Source organism: Carcharhinus amblyrhynchos, chromosome 6, assembly GCF_965287045.1.
Source record: "Carcharhinus amblyrhynchos chromosome 6, sCarAmb.v2.hapA, whole genome shotgun sequence".
In the NCBI taxonomy this organism is placed as follows: domain Eukaryota; kingdom Metazoa; phylum Chordata; class Chondrichthyes; order Carcharhiniformes; family Carcharhinidae; genus Carcharhinus; species Carcharhinus amblyrhynchos.
This window is the reverse complement of record NC_137329.1, coordinates 60,105,085-60,123,630: the sequence shown is the minus strand read 5'-3', so window position 1 is coordinate 60,123,630 and position 18,546 is coordinate 60,105,085. Positions and strand designations below refer to the sequence as shown.

The 18,546-nt window shown below is 46.5% G+C and overlaps 2 protein-coding genes across 2 annotated transcripts in view; one reads left to right on the top strand and one right to left on the bottom strand.

Annotated features, from left to right (window-relative positions):
- The window catches only part of LOC145343959 (tetraspanin-18-like), a 41,832-nt gene extending 40,262 nt beyond the window's left edge, over positions 1–1,570 (top strand). The window contains exon 8 of the mRNA XM_080190538.1: positions 1,203–1,570. Within this exon, the coding sequence (XP_080046664.1) occupies positions 1,203–1,247 (45 nt within the window). The 3' untranslated portion in view covers positions 1,248–1,570. The remainder of the gene's footprint in view (positions 1–1,202) is intronic.
- Positions 1,571–11,923: 10,353 nt separating this feature from the next.
- LOC145344475 (tumor protein p53-inducible protein 11-like) overlaps positions 11,924–18,546 on the bottom strand; it is a 134,860-nt gene continuing 128,237 nt past the window's right edge. Inside the window, exons 5-7 of the mRNA XM_080191623.1 lie at positions 17,797–17,893; positions 15,700–15,801; positions 11,924–12,416 (exon numbers count right to left, since the gene is read on the bottom strand). Of these exons, the coding sequence (XP_080047749.1) occupies positions 12,283–12,416; positions 15,700–15,801; positions 17,797–17,893 (333 nt within the window). The 3' untranslated portion in view covers positions 11,924–12,282. The remainder of the gene's footprint in view (positions 12,417–15,699; positions 15,802–17,796; positions 17,894–18,546) is intronic.

Below are 18,546 nucleotides of genomic sequence, written 5' to 3'. Positions count from 1 at the left end.
GTTGAGTTTCAATGTTCCTTGAACTAGCCTTTGCTTGCTTTTTTTTTGCTGTGGCAATTACCAAAACGCCATCGAGGGAGTCACCCTTCCACCCAATGTGCCTTCTAGGGACTTACTGTCTTGTTTTTATGATGCAGGATGACTAATTCCATTGCTGTGAACTCACTTTATTACTAATACCTTTTCAGAACATGAACAAACTGCAAGGCATCTGCAGCCTATTATAATCTTCCCTTACACGTGCTATCTAACTTTCAACTCCAGCTCAGGTGACCCCATGAAATACGGTGGGTACCGTATTGTATCTAATACCGGTATCAGCTACCATAATTGCCTATTATCATGACACTAATCTCACCAGCCTTTCCCCAGCTACCTATCACTGTCCCTCTAGAGTCTGATGTGGAGATGCCAGCGTTGGACTGGGGTAAACACAGTAAGAAGTCTCACAACATCAGGTTAAAGTCCAACAGATTTATTTGATAGTAAACCCACTAGCTTTCGGGGTTTGCCCCTTCTAGGGGTGAGCCTCTAAAGTCTGACAGTGGTTTCCATTCATTTGTCTCCAGCAGCACTGGGTGGGATGGAGATATGAGGGGCTAAGCTATCCATGTCTAACTCGGACTGTAACCAAGAAGAAGTCAGGCACCTGCAGTATCAGCAACATTCAGGGTCTGTTTGAAGGGCAAATTTAAAGTTGAAAATTCACAAAAAAGAATACAGTTTAGTGATGAGTTTCCCATCCCTCTGTGCTCTCTATAGATATCGATCTTGACATATTCTACCGAGGTCTAGACTGGAGCTGATTTTGGATTCCTCTGTTTAAAAAACTGCAAAATAAGAGAATGAACAGCACACACTTCACCTCACTAGACGCTCTAAAAATACAAAGCAATAAAGAAGCAAATTAGATCAGTCTCATTCACCACCTCTGGCCATTCCTCAGCAAGCTTTCACATACAACTAGATCATCTGTAATTAGTTATGTTGTCTGAGGGATGAATATTGGTCAGGACACTTCCCTTTGGAATAGTGCTGTAGGAACTCTTATAACCATCTGAGAGTCCAGGTAAATGCTCGATTGGAAAGGCTTCGTTGCCAACAATGTGGCATTCCCTCAGCGCTGCGTTAGTGCGACAACCTGGATTCCGACTGAGAACAGGCTGCAAAAACCAATCACTTCTTCCCTCTCTCTCTTACAGTTATGTGTGATGATCACTGCAATCTGGCTGTACCAACGAGCTTAGAAGTGATCTCCTTGGTCCATTCTGGCCAAAGCGAGCCTGAAGGGTGTGGTGGTGTTTAATATTTACAGAGACAAGCAGCGTGGCTGCAACTATACAAACTGGATCTGTGGGTGCAGCACTTCAATGAACACTTCTATTTGTGAGATTATTAGCTGAAAGCAGGATCTGACACAGAAGACTGGACCAGGAAGATCACCAGTGTTGCAAACCCATCTGGGAGAGGAGAGTTGTAGCTGGGGGAGGAACGATGTTGATTGAATACTCCTAATTGTGAACCTCCGAATGTACAAGAAAAATACACTGGCTCTTATTTCCAGAATTAACTCCTGGCATTGTGCGACTCTCTCTAATGGATGCAGCTTTGTGAAGCAATGTGAATAAATGATGGTTTGAGGCACTTATATTAAGTAATTCTCTGGGGACAGCTGAAGTTACAGAGTGACGGGGGGACCTCACTGTCACTCCCTCAGCCCAGTAATCAACTCAACATAAGTTAGGGAATCAGTTTATGTCCCAGAGGATGGGGACCGAACAGTGTATCCTGGGGTGGGGTTGGGGTGGATAGCATATCCCAGGGATGGGGGACAGACAGTGTCTCCTGGCGGGGGTTGGGGGGAGTGTTCTGTGAGGGGTTTTGAGGGATCGGTGCTGTTGTTGGGGTCATGACTAAACATGGGTGGGATGAGGGGAAGGAGCTGTGTGGGCCAGGGATCTCCGATCTCGTTCGGTCCCTCCGGCGCGAATGGAGAATTTGGTGCTGAGCCAAGATTCCATTTCCTGCAGCAGGACTGGAGAATCCCACTCTCAGGTGAGGTTGGAGAATTCTGGCCATGGCATGTTGTTGCATGGCTGAGCACATGGGAGGTGAAGTAAAGGTTTCCAAAGACAGTAGATGACTGCTGCTTGGTGGTGGATGCTATAGAGTGTGGGTGAGGGTGCCATAGGGTATAGGTGCTATAGGTGCAAGTTGCAGGGTTGAGGTGCTGAAGGATGGATGCTATAGGGTGTGTGTGTGGCAAAGTGGATGTACTTAGTAGGTGCCATAGGACGTGGGTTGCCAGCTGTGGGGTGCTTTAGGATAGGTGCAATAGGGTGTGTGTTGCTGGGTGGGGATGCTATGAATACTATAGGTTTCAGGGTGGGGGACCTATAGAATGGGTGTTGTAGGGTGCAGAAGGCAAGGTGGGGGCACTATAGGATAGATGCTTAAAGTGAGGGTGCTATAGGATGGGTGCTATAGGGTGCACATTGCAGGGTGGTGATGCTATGTGATAGGTGCAGGTTGCAGGATGAGGGTGCTATAGGATGGGAGTTATTGGTGTGGGTGCTACAGGATGGGTGCTATAGGTTGTGGGTTACAGGGTGGGGGTGCGAAAGGATGTGTGTTGCTGGGTGGGCATGCTATAGGGTAAGTGATATAAGGTGTGGATTACAGGATGGGGGTTGCAGATTTGGGGTGCTATAGGGTGAGGGTGCTATAGGATGTGGGTTGCAGGGTGAGGGTGCTAGAGGGTATGGGTTACAGTGTGAGGCGCTATAGGATGTGGGCTGCAGGGTGGGGTGCTATAGGATGGATTACAGGATGAGAGTGTTGATGCTATATCACAGAAACATACAAATCATAGAAACCCTACAGCACAGAAAGAGGCTATTCGGCCCATCGAGTCTGCACCAAGCACAATCCCACCCAGGCCCCACCCCCTATCCCTATATATTTACCCACTAATCCTCTAACCTATGCATCTCAGGAAACTAAGGGCAATTTTTAGCATGGCCAATCAATCTAACCCGCACGTCTTTGGACTGTGGGAGGAAACTGGAGCATCCAGAGGAAACCCACGCAGACATGAGGAGAATGTGCAAACTCTACACAGTTGCAAGCCAGGAATCAAACCCAGGTCCCTGGAGCTGTGAAGCAGCAGTGCTAACCACTGTGCTACCGTGCTGCCCATACCCTATAGGGTGTGGGTGCAATAGGATATGGGTTACAGGATGTATGCTGATTGAGACTGCGGGGTGAGTTATTCATTCATTGGCAGGGCCAGTGTCATCCCGAATTGCTCGTGGACTGAGTGTCCTGCTAGGCCAGTTCAGAGGGCAATTAACAGTCAACCGCATTGCCGTGGGTCACATATAGGCCAGACCAAGTAAGGACTGCAGATTTCTTTCCCTAAAGGACATTAGTGAACCAGATGGGTTTTTGCGTCACCATTAGATTTTTAATTCCAGGTATTTAAAATTGAGTTCAAATTTCACCATCTGCCATAGTGGGATTTGAACCCTGATCCCCAAAGCATTACCTTGAGGTCGCTGGATTGCTAATCCAGTGACAATACCACGATGCCACTCTCTCCCTAGGTTGTACAGTAACAGGTGAAGAGTGTATGTTATGGATCTTGTCTACATTTTACTCAGCCCATACCCTGGGAGAGTTTTGTATGAGTTGGATCCATGGTCCACACATTCTCTCTTCTGTTATCTCACTAATTCCCCAATTCCCTGGTGAAGGCAGTGACTGTGAACTGTATGCTGCCATTAGCTCTGTCATTACAGGGTGATTCCAGGACTTGGTCCCCTTCTATACTGTGTTGAGTGGGCAAATAGAAAGAGGAGGGGAGTGGGGTAATCCTGGTGAGGGTTCTGATGGGGGGATTCTCAATGGTGAGGGTTCTAATGGGGGGATTGTGGTGGGTCCTCCTTGAAGTTCTGCCTCTGTGCCTGTTATAGTCCAATCTGTCAGAAAACTTGGGATTTTCTTCAGTAATGTGCAAGCCTAAATTATTTTGTATCCTCGAATTGTTTGAAAAAATAAAGTGCATCTCATTCTACAACACAGAGTTTTGTAACAGTTTGAACGCTGAGGTGAAAGTTAATGTAGCGAGCCTTTAATGGAACAATGTATTTGAAAGTGAAATTGTTCTTCTTGTTGCTGTTTAATAACTAGTGGAATATTTACAATAAAATGATGTATAGAAAGCCAGTGTGATCTTTTGACTGGAGACAGTCAAACTATCACTTTAGTATATGTCTTGTGCGACATATACATTGTGTGAACATAAACACTGTGAGTCTTTATGGGCTGGAATTCTCCTAAAAAATTCTAAGTGTTGAATTTGTGGGAATACTGCAGTAATTCACACTGGTTTTTTCAGTGTGAGTTCACACTAGAATCTCCCACACTGTGCAATGCAGAGGTCACTATCGTGAATATCATTAGATTTCAGGGCGCGAGGCCTATTCCCCAGTAAGCTGAAACTAGCAGCTTCTGCACATTTCCCCATGGAGCCAAATTATCAGCCACCTGATTACTGACCAGTTCAATCACTGGCCAGCCTGGGACCTCGCAGTGTTATTCACAACCCCCCATGACCCGATTGTGATCCTCCATGACCATTCCCAGGCTAGCCCTGACACACCCCATCCTGTTTTGGACCACCCTGATCTTCAGCTGCCCCACCCCCCACCCAATGCAGACTTGGGGAGGCAGACACTACCCCTCACCCCTGTCCCTCCCACCCTGGCAGACACTGCCCCAGCCCACCAGGATTGCTGGCCTCCCTTCTGTTCTGACTGATCCCAATGCAGAACGGCAGCATCACCCCCACCAATTGATCACTAGGCCCTACTGCCAGTAGGCCCCACACCCATGTCACACCCCTTGGTACTGCTCCATGTCTGGAGCGAGGGTAAAGGACATCAATGACTGGATACTGAATATTCTGCAGACGGAAGGGTAAGAGCCAAAAATTATGGTGCACATTAGTAACATTGACATAGAGATGCCAGGCACTGAAGTTCAATCGCCAGACTTTCACGAGGTGGGAAGGAACTTCAGTAGTAGCAACCTCTGGATTACTCCTGGTGCCACAGCGCAGCAGAAACAGAAAGTTTGTGAGGGTGAATGCATGGTTTGAGTCATGCTAAGGAGGGAAGGATTCAGGTCCTTGGGTCTTTGGGAAAGGGCACCTATTCACAAGTGGCAGGCTACACCTTGAGGGGACTGGGACCAACCCTATCCCTAACACTAACCGTGACCCAGGGATATAAAGGCAAGGCATCGCAGGGAGCAACAAGGGTTAGGCGTGAGCCGAAAGAAAAGCAACAGAGCACGAAGAAAACGGGGCATGTCCTCTCTCTGTTCGACCCCAAAAACCTAACCCTAACCTATCCGAGGTTCACTCGTGTGGCTGGGGAAGGTTTGAACTAAGTTCACAGGGGCATGGCCAGCAGCACAAAGCAGCTGAAAAGAGGAATAAGTGGTATAGAGGGAGAGTGCTGGATAGTCAGACCAGGGACTAATACCATAGTGCCATGTGCTAGAGTAGAAATGAAAGGATATATCAGATAAATATGTAGTTGAAGAAATGGTGTCAGGGGAAGAATTTCAGACTCCTGAGGCATTTGGACCAGTTCTGAGGGAGGTGGGACTTGTACGGGTTACATCTGGGCAGGACTGGGATTGATGTCCAAGGGGGACTGTTTTCTCCTAGATTGGGGAGGCTTCAAACTAATATGCCAGGGGAGTGGAAAATTACATCAGGAATCAGGGAAGGAGGGAGCAAGGACAAAAAAAGGAATAAGAAAAGTGGTAGGGAAAGAAACCAAGGACAAAGTTCAAACAGGGCTACAGAGAAAAATACTGGGATAAAGACAATGTTAAAAAGTCAAGCTTAAAGGCACTGTGGCTTAATGTGCAGAGCATTTACAATAAAGTGGATGAACTAATCATACAGATAGATGCAAATGGGTACGATGTAATTGGGATTACGGAGACATGGCTGCAGAGTGACCAGGGATGGAACTGAATGTCCCGGGTATTCAATATTAAGGAAGGACAGGCATAAAGGAAAAGGTGGTGGAATGGTTAAAGAGGAAATTAACACAATAGTGCAGAAGGATATTGGCTCTGACAATGTGGAGTCATCGAATCATAGAATCTTATAGTGCAGAAGGAGGCCATTCCCTGCAGATTGGAGAGTGGCTAATGTCACTCCAATATTCAAAAAGAGAGGTAGAGAGAAAACAGGGAATTATAGACCGGTAAGCCTAACATCGGTAGTGGGACAAATTCTCAAATCCATTATCAAGAACTTTATAGCGGAGCATTTACAAGTAGTGGCAGGATTAGACAGAGTCAGCATCAATTTCTGAAGGGGAAAATCATGCTTGACAAATCTGTTGGAATTCTTTGAAGATGTAACTAGTGGAGTTGCTAGTCGACGTGGGATATTTGGACTTTCAGAAAGCATTTGATAAAGTCCTGCACAAGAGATTATTGCGCAAGGATAAAGTGCGTGGGATAGGGGGAAGTGTATTGAGATGGATAGAAAACTGACTAGCAGAGAGGAAGCAAAGAGTCGGAATTAATGGATCTTTTTCAGGCAGTAACCAGTGGGGTGCCACAGGGGTCGATGCTGGGTCCTCAGCTATTCACAATATGTATTACTGATTTAGACGAGTCATCAAAATGTAACATCTCAAAGTTTGCAGATGATACCAAGTTGGGTGGGAGGGTGAACTGTGACAAAGATGCAGAGATCCTTCAGCATGATCTGGACAGGTTGGGTGAGTGGGCAAATCAATGGCAGATGCAGTATAATTTGGCTAAGTGTGAGGATATTCGCTTTGGAAGCAAAAACAAGAAGGCAGATTACTATCTGAATGTCTGTAAATTGGGAGAGGGGAGTGTCCAGCGGGATCTGGGTGTCCTTGTGCATCAGTCACTGAAGGTCAGCATGCAGGTGCAGCAGGCGGTAAAGAAGGCATATGGTATGTTGGTCTTCATTGCGAGAGGTTTTGAGTATAGAAGCAGGGATGTGTTGTTGCAATTATACAGGGCCTTGGTGAGGCCACACCTTGAATATTATGTCAGTTCTGGTCTCCTTTTCTAAGGAAGCATGTTCTTGCTCTTGAGGGAGTGTAGCAAAGGTTTACCAGGTTGATTCTGGCGGGACTGATTTATGAGGAAAGATTGACTAGGTTAGGATTGTTTTCAGGGAGTTCTGGAGTTCAGATGCATGAGGGAGGATCTCATCGAGACTTATAAAATTCTAACACGACAAGACAGGGTAAATGCAAGGAGGATGTTCCCGATGGTGGGCGTGTCCCAAACCAGGGGTCACAGTCTGAGGATGCAGGGTAGGCAATTTAGGACGGAGGTGAGGAGACATTTCTTCACCCAAAAAGTGGTGAGCCTGTGGAATTCATTACCACAGGAAGTAGTTGGCGTCAAAACATTGAATGTATTCAAGAGGCGGCTGGATATAGCACTTGGGATGAATTGGATCAAAGGTTATGGGGAGAAAGCAGGATTAAGCTATTGAGTTGGATGATCAGCCATGATCGTGATGAATGGCTGAGCAGGATCGAAGGGCCAAATGGCATCCTCTACTCCTATCTACCATGTTTCTGTGTTTCTATATCACACAGGAACAGTCCAAGAATATTCATGATCAGATTGCATCGCATGTGTGTTAACATACATACTGCATGATGAACGAGATTAATGAGCTACCAGAATAGAGAGCTGGATGGGAATGTGGGGGGCGGCAATAGTGAGCTATCTTGGATCTGGTGCTATGTAATGAGGCGGGTAGAATTAGGGACCTTGTGCTGAAGGATCCTCTTGGGGAGAGTGATCATTGTATGGTGGAGTTTCTGGTGCAGATGGAGGAGGAGAAAGTGGGTTCCCGGACACGCGTCCTTTGTTTGAATAGAGGGGAGTATGGTAGGATGAGAGAAGAATTGGCAAATGTGGACTGGGGGAGTGCGTTGGAAGGTAGGTCTGCTGAGGAGCAGTGGAGGATCTTTAAGGAGATCTTTCTTGGTGCTCAGCAGAAATTTATTCCGATGGTTACAAAGGACAGTAGGAAGAGAGGTAATAAGCCGTGGATAACGAAGGAGGTGAAGGAAAGTGTTAAATTAAAAGCGGAGGAATTTAGAGTAGCTAAGAGTAGTGGGCGAGAAGAGGATTGGGAAAGGTTTAAATGTCAACAAAGATTGACAAAGAAGTTGATAAAGAAGGGTAGGAGAAGCTATGAGGCTGGGCTAGCACTTAATATAAAAAAGGATAGCAAGAGTTTTTATAAATATATAAAAAGGAAGAGGCTGGCTAGGGTGAACGTTGGTCCTTTAGAGGATGAGAAAGGGGACCTAGTGGTAGGGGATGGGGATATGGTTAAGGTCTTGAATAACTTTTTTGTTTCTGTCTTCACGGAGGAGGACGTGAATAATTTGCCGGGTGTTAGCGATGGAAAGGTGGTAGGAATGGAGGGTCTTAATGACATTACTGTTACTAGAGAGTGGTGCTCGACAGACTGGAGGGGCTGATTGTGGACAAATCCCCAGGACCGGATGGAATGCATCCGAGGGTTCTGAAAGAAATGGCGGAGGTGATAGTGGATGCCTTGGTGGTTATTTTCCAGACGTCGCTGGATTCCGGGGAAGTGCCGGAAGATTGGAAAACGGCTAATGTTACGCCGTTGTTTAAGAAGGGTGCCAGGCAAAAGGCGGGGAATTATAGGCCGGTTAGTTTAACGTCTGTGGTAGGTAAAATGTTAGAATCCGTCATTAAGGAGGAAATTGCGAGGCATCTTGAAGGGAATTGCTTGATAGGGCGGACGCAACACGGTTTCATTAAAGGGAAGTCGTGTCTGACAAATTTACTGGAGTTCTATGAGGATGTGTCTAGGGCTGTGGATAGAGGAGAGCCGGTGGATGTGGTCTTTCTGGATTTTCAGAAGGCGTTTGACAAGGTACCTCACAAGAGGTTATTGCAGAAGGTCAGGGGACATGGAGTTGGGGGTAGGGTGTTAGCGTGGATAGAGGATTGGTTGTCAAATAGGAGGCAGAGAGTGGGGGTCAATGGGTGCTATTCGGATTGGCGGTTGGTGACTAGTGGGGTGCCCCAGGGGTCGGTGCTGGGGCCTCAGCTATTTACCATTTATATAGATGATCTGGAGGAGGGAACCGAGTGTAGGGTGTCGAAATTTGCTGATGACACCAAGATTGGGGGAAAGGCAAATTGTGCGGAGGGTGTGGAGAGTCTGCAGAAGGATCTAGATAGGCTGGGCGAATGGGCCAGGAAATGGCAAATGGAATTTAATGTTGGCAAGTGTGAGGTGGTCCACTTTGGTAGGAAGAATGGTAGGAAGGACTATTACTTACGTGGCGAAAAACTGCAGCAGGCGACGGTGCAGAGGGACCTTGGGGTCCTTGTGCATGAGTCGCAAAAACCCAGCTTGCAGGTGCAGCAGGTGGTCAGGAAGGCGAATGGGATGCTGGCCTTCATAGCGAGGGGGATTGAATATAAAAGTAGGGAGGTCTTGCTGCAGCTGTATAGGGCATTGGTGAGGCCGCAGCTGGAGTACTGTGTGCAGTTTTGGGCGCCGCACCTGCGCAAGGATATTTTGGCCCTGGAGGGAGTGCAGAGGAGGTTTACTAGGCTGATACCGGAGTTGAGGGGATTGAGCTATGAGGAGAGGCTGAATAAACTAGGCTTGTACTCGTTAGAGTTTAGAAGAATGAGGGGAGATCTCATTGAGACGTATAAGATGATGAATGGGATGGATAGGATAGAGGTGGAGAGACTCTTCCCGCTCAAAAAAGACAGTAGGACTAGGGGGCACAGCCTCAAGATAAAGGGGAGGCGGTTTAGAACGGAGTTGAGGAGGAACTTCTTCACTCAAAGGGTGGTGAATCTCTGGAATTCTCTGCCCGTTGAAGTGGTGGAGGCTGCCTCGCTAAATATTTTTAAGAAGCGGGTTGATGGGTTCTTGATAAGAGAGGGGATTAAGGGTTATGGGGAGAGGGCGGGAAAGTGGAACTGAGCCACAACAGATCAGCCATGATCTTATTGAATGGCGGGGCAGGCTCGAAGGGCTAGATGGCCTACTCCTGCTCCTATTTCTTATGTTCTTATGTTAATAGTGGAAACACGGCTTCAAAATGGTGAGCATTGTGTGCTTCATCTACCAGAATATACAGTGTTAGAAACAGATGGAGAAGGAGAAAAGGGAGATGGGCTGGCAGTGCTGACTGGGGAAGACATGGTGTTAGTAACAGGGGAGCTCCTTTAGGAGCAAGGACAGAATCCATTTGATTCGTGTTGAGAAACATCAAAGGGATATGATCACATTACTCGGAGTCTCTGAATGGTGAGAATTAAAAGACCAAACAGCAAGGCAAATCAGAGAAATGCATGCTTCATACTGGTGACTTTAATTAGCCAAATTGGGGTAATGTTCGAGTCAAGAGAAAAGGAAAGAATTTCTGCATTGTGCTCTCACTCAGTATGTTCACAGTCCAAGCAGGAAGGAGACATTGCTGAATTTGGGAATGAGGTGGGCCGAATGGACCAAAAGCAATATTTTAATGTCTTCCCCCATGGTAAGTTTGGTGATAGGAACATTTCATCAGGTGGGAGGGTTAGCAAATGGAGGGGGGGCGGGGGTGGTGGAGGGCACTAACTCGATTTTAGTTCAGTTGGCTGGACAGTGTTAGTGAGGCAAAGTGATGCCAACAGTGTGGGTTCAATTCCCATACCGACTGAGTTATACATGAAGACCCCACCTTCTCAACCTTGCCCCTTGCCTGAAGTGTAGTGACCATCAGGTTAAATCACCACCAGTCAGCTCTCCCCCTCAAATAGGGAGCAGCTTATGGTCATCTGGGACAATAGTGACTTTACCTTTTACTAACTCCACCTCCCCCCATCCCTGCCACACACAACCTGAGGCTTCTAATGGTATATCAAAAGTATCTGAAGTAAGCATTAATCCTTTTGAGGTAGGAATTAATAATGGAAAACAGGGCGGAGATTTTGAACAAGTTTTTGTACCTCACTTCATGGGCTAAGATCTAAAAAGCATTGTGAGAACAGTAGAAAATTATCAGATCAAAGGAAGGAAGTGAAAACAATTACTATCACAAGGGGAAAAGCACTGTGCAAGCTAATGAACATAAGGTTGACAGGTCCCTGGGACCTGATCATCCAAATATCTTAAAAGAAGTGGATGTAGTGATAGTGGATACATTGGTTGCAACCTTCCAAAATTCTCTATAATCTGGAACAGTGCCAGGACATTGGAAATCAACAAATTTAGTGCCTTTTTTTGAAGTAGGGAGACAGAAAGAAGGTAATGATTGGCTAGTTGGTTTAGAATATGACATTGGGAAAATTCTTAACTCCTTTGGGCAGAGTTTTGATTGACATGGAGGTCAGGGCTTACGTGGGACAGGCAGAAAGTGGAGCTAAGGCACGGTCTTATCATATAGCAGAGCCGGCCCGATGGACTGAATGGCCTACTCTTCTTATTTCTTAGGATCTGATAAATGAAAGTTTGCACATATCAGGGGCTGAGTTGGAAATACTGTCAGATTGTCACACTTGTGCAGGATGTGATGCAAGTTGTTCTAATGACATGAAGCCTGTTCTACACACGACTTAAAGTGAAAATTCGTTTTCTTTTATTTGAAATATCCTTGGCCTGTTAATTAGTGTTTGAATTATATTGATTTTAGTTGGCTTATTACGTTTTAAAGGTGAAACCATGTCCATGAACTTTCTGATACCTCTCTGTCTATGTAGTTATCAGTCTCAATGAGGATGGTATTGGCAGTCACACAGGCTGCACTGTGGACTGCGGCTTCGATGTTCAATCATTCCACACCAGAGGTCACGTCACAAATTTATTGGTGATTTTTGAGGTAATGAATCTGATATTGTCAAACTGTTGCTGCACATGCACAGGGATGGGGACAGGGATACAAAGAATGTTCTCTCAATATAATACATCTGGAAATGCATGAGTCTGACGGAAAGACTGACAACAGAACATGGATTACAAAAGAAAACATTTCCAGAGGACAGTCTGACGCTTTCCAGTCAGACAACTCAGACAGCTCCAGTGTGCAGCTCAGAGTCACTCACACACACATGCATACTCATACACACACACACACACACACACACATACACACACACACACACATACACACACACGCACGCGCGCACACACTCACTGCCTCTAGCTCCTCACATCTTCTTTGGCTTTCGGCCAACTTGGTAATAGAAGTAGACACTGATGAGGATAAAGAGCCCCCGGCTTAGCTGCAGCAGCGATGCTCCCTGCGGTAACGCTCCCTTTTCAAACAATGGAATGGTCGTAACTGGAAGAGGAGGGAAGATTTCATCATGAGGCTTACGACGTAGCAATCACTGGGCTTTTTAGTAAAAGTTTAACTCATCAACTATGACATTTAGCATGTCAGGAGATCCACACAGGCATTCACTGCCAAAGGGGCCAGGGGAGAAAGCTGCGGGGGGGGGCGCGCAGAATGGGAAATGGTGATATGGAGCGTTGGAGTTGGGACACTGTGTTTCTCAGGGTGGTGCTGAATCTCTGGAATGAGATGTTTGTGCGAAAGGGAGGGCCACTGGGACACGTGCTGGACTCCGGTGTGGTTTGTGAATGAGCAGGCCACTGGGAAACTGTTTGTGAATCTGCAATAGTCTGGGATACTAGTGTCTGGTGTACACACAGCACTGACACGGAGGCCTGAGGGATACACTGCTCGGGGCGGGGATGAAACATGGCCACGTCACCAGTGGCTCCCATTATCAGTGTTCATTATGAGAGGGGCCTGTTTCTCATCAGTGACAGACATTCATCCCAGCTGGGCTGGCAGGCTGCTGGCACCATTTGGGCAACAGAGACTGGCACAGGAAACCCTGCTGAACAAATGAGTGCCAGCTGAAGGAGTGGAAATGGGGGTGAGGCACTCTAAAAGTGGACAACATAAACAGCAGCAGTTCATAAGAACATAAGAAATAGGAGCAGGAGTAGGCCATCTGGCCCCTCGAGCCTGCCCCGCCATTCAATAAGATCATGGCTGATCTGTTGTGGCTCAGCTCCACTTTCCCGCCCTCTCCCCATAACCCTTAATCCCCTCGCTTATCAAAAACCCATCAACCCGCGTCTTAAAAACATTTGGCGAGGTAGCCTCCACCACTTCAACAGGCAGAGAATTCCAGAGATTCACCACCCTTTGAGTGAAGAAGTTCCTCCTCAACTCCGTTCTAAACCGCCTCCCCTTTATCTTGAGGCTGTGCCCCCTAGTCCTACTGTCTTTTCTGAGCCAGTTCCAGCAGCAGCTTCCTCCTGAGCAGATAAAGAGGCCAAAGGGGAGGAAGCTGTGAGCTGATACCTTGATGTCTGCCTGCTAGGAGAACGAGCGGGGGGAATGGGCACACAGTGAGTGGGCAGCGTGAGGGCAGGTTGTGAGCACAAGCCTGATTCAGTCAGACTATCAGAGCTCTCATTCACCCTCGTCCTCCCACACAGCGACATGCACTCTCCCAGAGGGTGAGGGTCTGCACTCCGAGTGACTGGGAATGGTTATTACCCATTGCTTTTGCTCAACAGGTGATTACTTTTCATCCATTATTATCTTTTCTGAAATTTATGTTTAACTTTGTGCAAAATATCTTTTTGAAATTTGCTCATCAGCCCCTTGAGTGAGAATAATGTGAAATGAAGGAGAGTGCTGGCGGAGTGGGGCTATGTGCCAATGGAGCTAAGTGTGTCACATGCTGGTGTATTTATAATATACTACATGCACAGGAGGCAGTCAAGGTGCCAAAGTATTATATTCAATAAAGGACAATACAATAAATTTAACAATACTTTTATCTTTCAAACTGAATCACCCGAGGCAGGTATGATATTCCATGGATTTTTATGTTATCACACTTGGAGACCAGGCAAGACAGATTTGGGCTCACTGTAATTCCCTGCAGCTAAATAACTTTCCGATGTTGACGGTTGTGGCTCACCGTGCTGACAGTTTCTGTACCTCCCTGTCTGCAGCCCAGTCTGTAAGTATTAGACAGCACTGCCACCCTGTGGCTACTCTTCAATGCTACAGCTTGAGAAGCTGTCCCTCACTCAGGATGGATAGGGACCAATTGGGCCTCACTCCCTCTCAGAAACAATGATTCTGTCCATCACAACAACATCTTGTGAAATTCGGGATGATTTTCCAGCCTCGCCGAGCCTGGAGTAGATTGCGTTGATCCCAGAAAATTACGTGTGGTTTCGCACCTGGCATCAAATGGCTTGCAATCGAATCAGTCCCCTTCCACTGATACAAACCAGACCATTCCCAGAAACAGCAGAAGGACAATTAGCATATTTGAAGCAATATTTACATATTGTTAGAGGGATTCTGAAAACCTTGGTATTTAAAAACTAATTAGATTACTAAACAGGGGAAAGTAACTTAGAATAAGGACCACAACGTGCCTTACACTTATTTTATACAAAGGTACGACTTGCATAGACACACACATAACTACTGCTATGGAAATTAAATATATATTTTAGATTTGAATAAGTATTTTTGAATGTATTGTGCACCTTGGCCAAAATACAAACTGCCCTGGAGCATAATGGAAAGAGAGTTAAATCAGACAGGCCACATTCTTTGGGAACAATAAGCCACAGAATACAGTTATGTTATCAGAAAAGTCACAGAGAGTTCAAATTCTCATACTCTAGAAAATAAATAAAAGTATTCATAAAATGTATAAAGTATTCAATTCTTACTGATAATAAGGCAGAACGAGATGAAGGGACCATCACCATTTCAATTCTGTGGCTCAGGGTGCGAAAGCAACCTTTGAACTTTAGGGATTTACATAAGTGAGGTTGCTTAGTAACAGTGGTTAGGAACTTACACCCATGAGAATGGCCAGGAGGCTCACGGCAAAGAGTTCGTCTGGATTACACCAGACCATTCAAAAGATGTATGTTTCTCATTGTGGTAGACAATGAGAAAATGGCCTGAAGTCTTCTTTATGAAGGTGACATCCTCAGAGAGAACACTAGAAAGACTGGGTGAGCTTTTGGCAAGATTCAAGTTAGCCTGAATAATTTGTGAGCAACAAGGGTCCACAGTTCAATTTGCAAGAATTCACAAACTATTTAAAGGAGAACAGGATTCAACACATCCGGTCTGTTCCTTATCATCCTGCCACACATGGACTGGCTGAAAGCTTTGTACAGACAGTGAAACATTCATTGAAGTAACTCGTGAGCAAGATCACTGTCTAAATGAATAACCAATTCCTGCTGACAAACAGGAATACAACACATTCCACAACTCAATATACTCTGGCACTCCTCACTTGAGAGCACATCATTGACTTAATCACAAACCTCCAACTCTCTCTTACCTCCAGGATCTCCAATAGCTGCAGCTGTTTACTGCAGCTGCCAAATCTCACCATCCAGAGTGGAAACTAAGCCAGAGAGGCAGCAGGACCCTGGGGAGGGGCAGTGGGACCCTAGGGAGGGGCAGGAGGACCCTGGGGAGGGGCAGCGGGACCCTGGAGAGCTATCAATGGAATTGGACACAGAGTACAAGTGATTCTTCTTCATTGATGACTCACCTATAAACTGCACTGTGAAATAGCAGGCTTCTGTGAGGAGTGTCCATTGAATGATAACCTTTTCGGCTGTGTATAGAGCGTGCCACATTATCAGAGAAATACCTGCAGCAAAAAGAACAGAGTTAAAGGTCAGAGTGTTTCTCGGACAATGTTGTTCTCACAGAGCAGTTAGACACCACATTTCACACAAACTGTTAACCCCATATTTGCCGGGACTGGGAGAGCTGACCACTCTGGGGGTGCAGAGAGGGGAGCTGAATCCTCTCAAATGAGAGAGAAATGTCAAGGCACATATTCAGGAGAAGGAATTGCAGGGTTAGAGGCAGTTGAAGGCACGGTCGTGATGGACCGAAAGAAGTGTGGTTCAAGCAGCAGCTGAGCTGTGGGAGCAGACGTGGGAGACGTGACAGAGTTAGGCCATTTCTCAGAGAGGATGTAGCTTCAGTGTGGCAGGACTAACATTGCCATCTTCATAGAACATAGAACATTACAGCGCAGTACAGGCCCTTAGGCCCTCGATGTTGCGCCGACCTGTGAAACCAATCTAAAGCCAATCTAACCAACACTATTCCAATATCCAATATGTTTATCCAATGACCATTTAAATGCCCTCAATGTTGGTGAATCCACTACTGTTGCAGGCAGGGCATCCCACGCCCTTACCCTCTGAGTAAAGAGCCTACCTCTGACCCTCTGAGTAAAGAGCCTACCTCTGACATCTGTCCTGTATCTATCACCCTCAGTTTAAAGTTATGCCCCCTCGTACTAACCACCACTATCCGAGGAAAAAGGCTCACACTGTCCATCCTATCTAACCCTCTGATTATCTTGCATGCTTCAATTTCGTCACCTTTAACCTTCTTCTCTCTAATGAAAACAGCCTCAGTCCCTCAGCCTTTCCTCATAAGACCTTCCCACCATACCAGGCAACATCCTGGTAAACCTCCTCTGTACCCTTTCCAGCGCTCCCTCAGCCTTCCTATAATGTGGCGACCAGAACTGTATGCAATACTCCAAGTGCGGCCGCACCAGAGTTTTGTACAGCTGCAACATGACCTCATGGCTCTGAAACTCAATCCCTCTACCAATAAAAGCTAATACACTCTACGCCTTCTTAACAACCTTATCAACCTGAGTGCCAACTTTCAGGGGTCAATGAACATGGACACTGAGATCTCTCTGCTCATCCACACTACCAAGTATCTTACCATTAGTAGCCCAGTATTCTGTATTCCTTCCAAAGTGAATCACCTCATACTTTTCCACATTAAACTCCATTTGCCACCTCTCAGCCCAGCTCTGCAGCTTATCGATGTCCCTCTATAACCTGCAACATCCTTCCACACTGTCCACAACTCCATTGACTTTAATGTCACCCACAAATTTGCTAACCCATCCTTCTATGTCCTCATCCAGGCCATTTATAAAAATGACAAACAGCAGTGGCCCCAAAACAGATCCTTGTGCTACACCACTAGTAACTGAACTCCAGGATGAACATTTCCCATCAACCACCACCCTCTGTCTTCGATCAGCTAGCTAATGCCTGATCCAAACTGCTAAATCACCCTCAATCCCATGCCTCCGTATTTTCTGCAGTAGCTTACCATGGGGAACCTTATCAAACACTTTACTGAAATCCATATACACCACATCAACTGCTTTACCCTCATCCACATCTTTGGTCACTATCTCAAAGAACTCAATAAGGTTTGTGAGGCACGATCTACCCTTTACAAAACCGTGTTAACTATCCCTAATCAAATTATTCCTTTCTAGATGATTATAAATCCTATCTCTTATAATCCTTTCCAAAACTGTGCCCAGAACAGAAATAAGGTTCACTCCTCTATAATTACCAGGGTTGTCTCTACTCCCCTTCTTGAACAAGGGGACAACATTTGCTATCCTCCAGTCTTCTGGCATTATTCCTGTGGACAATGATGACATAGAGGTCAAAGCCAAAAGCTCTGTAATCTCCTCCCTAGCCTCTCAGGGAATCTTCAGCTCGAGGGTCCCTGTCCTCTCTGTGTAATGGATTGCTCCCTGTCCAGTTTGTGGATATGGAATGATTATCTCCCAAGAGTTGATACTTACTGAGAAGAGCCCCTCCATACAGTCTGACAGACATTTTATTGCTAGATCCATCTTCATCAAAGACAGCTTCATAGAGGGGCACAGGAAATGAGAGAGCCTGGAACAGAGAGACACCGATATATTAACTGTGAACATTCAGCGTTAGTGAGCATGGGACAGTATTCTCTGGGTCCACTTACGTCCCACACCCCACTTGCCACCCCATGCCCCACCCCTCTACCCCCAAACCCCCAAATCCTCCCCACTACCCCCATCCCCCTGGCCGCCAGGACAGGTTCCCACCATTAGGGATTAAATTTGGTCTCCATCAACAGGGGCCAGGCGTGATCACCTTGGTGGGGACAAAGGCCATTGAAGCCCCCCTGGGAGGTTGGGGGCAGGGGGGTGCCCCTTGGGCAGTGCCAGTCTAGCTTCCTGACACTGTCCACCAGGCATGCTGGAACTGCCAACCAGGCATTTGGCAATGCCGGGGCGGGGCGGGGGAGAGGTGGGGGGTGGGGCGCTATTGTGCACTTTGCATTAGGAATCGGTGGAAGAGAGAGGGAGGGCAAATCATGGTGGGGGGGTTCAGGGCTGTTCTGGTTGTCGGAGAGGAGAGAGTACAGCAATCTGGGGGGGTGGGGTGGGATGTGGGTCAGGACTTATCCCCGGCAGGCTTTTTGAAACACACAGTGCCAGGAATTCATTAAACTAAGTACGTCCAAAAACCTGGCGGGAAATCCTCTGTCTCCCATCTGTTGGGCACTTTGT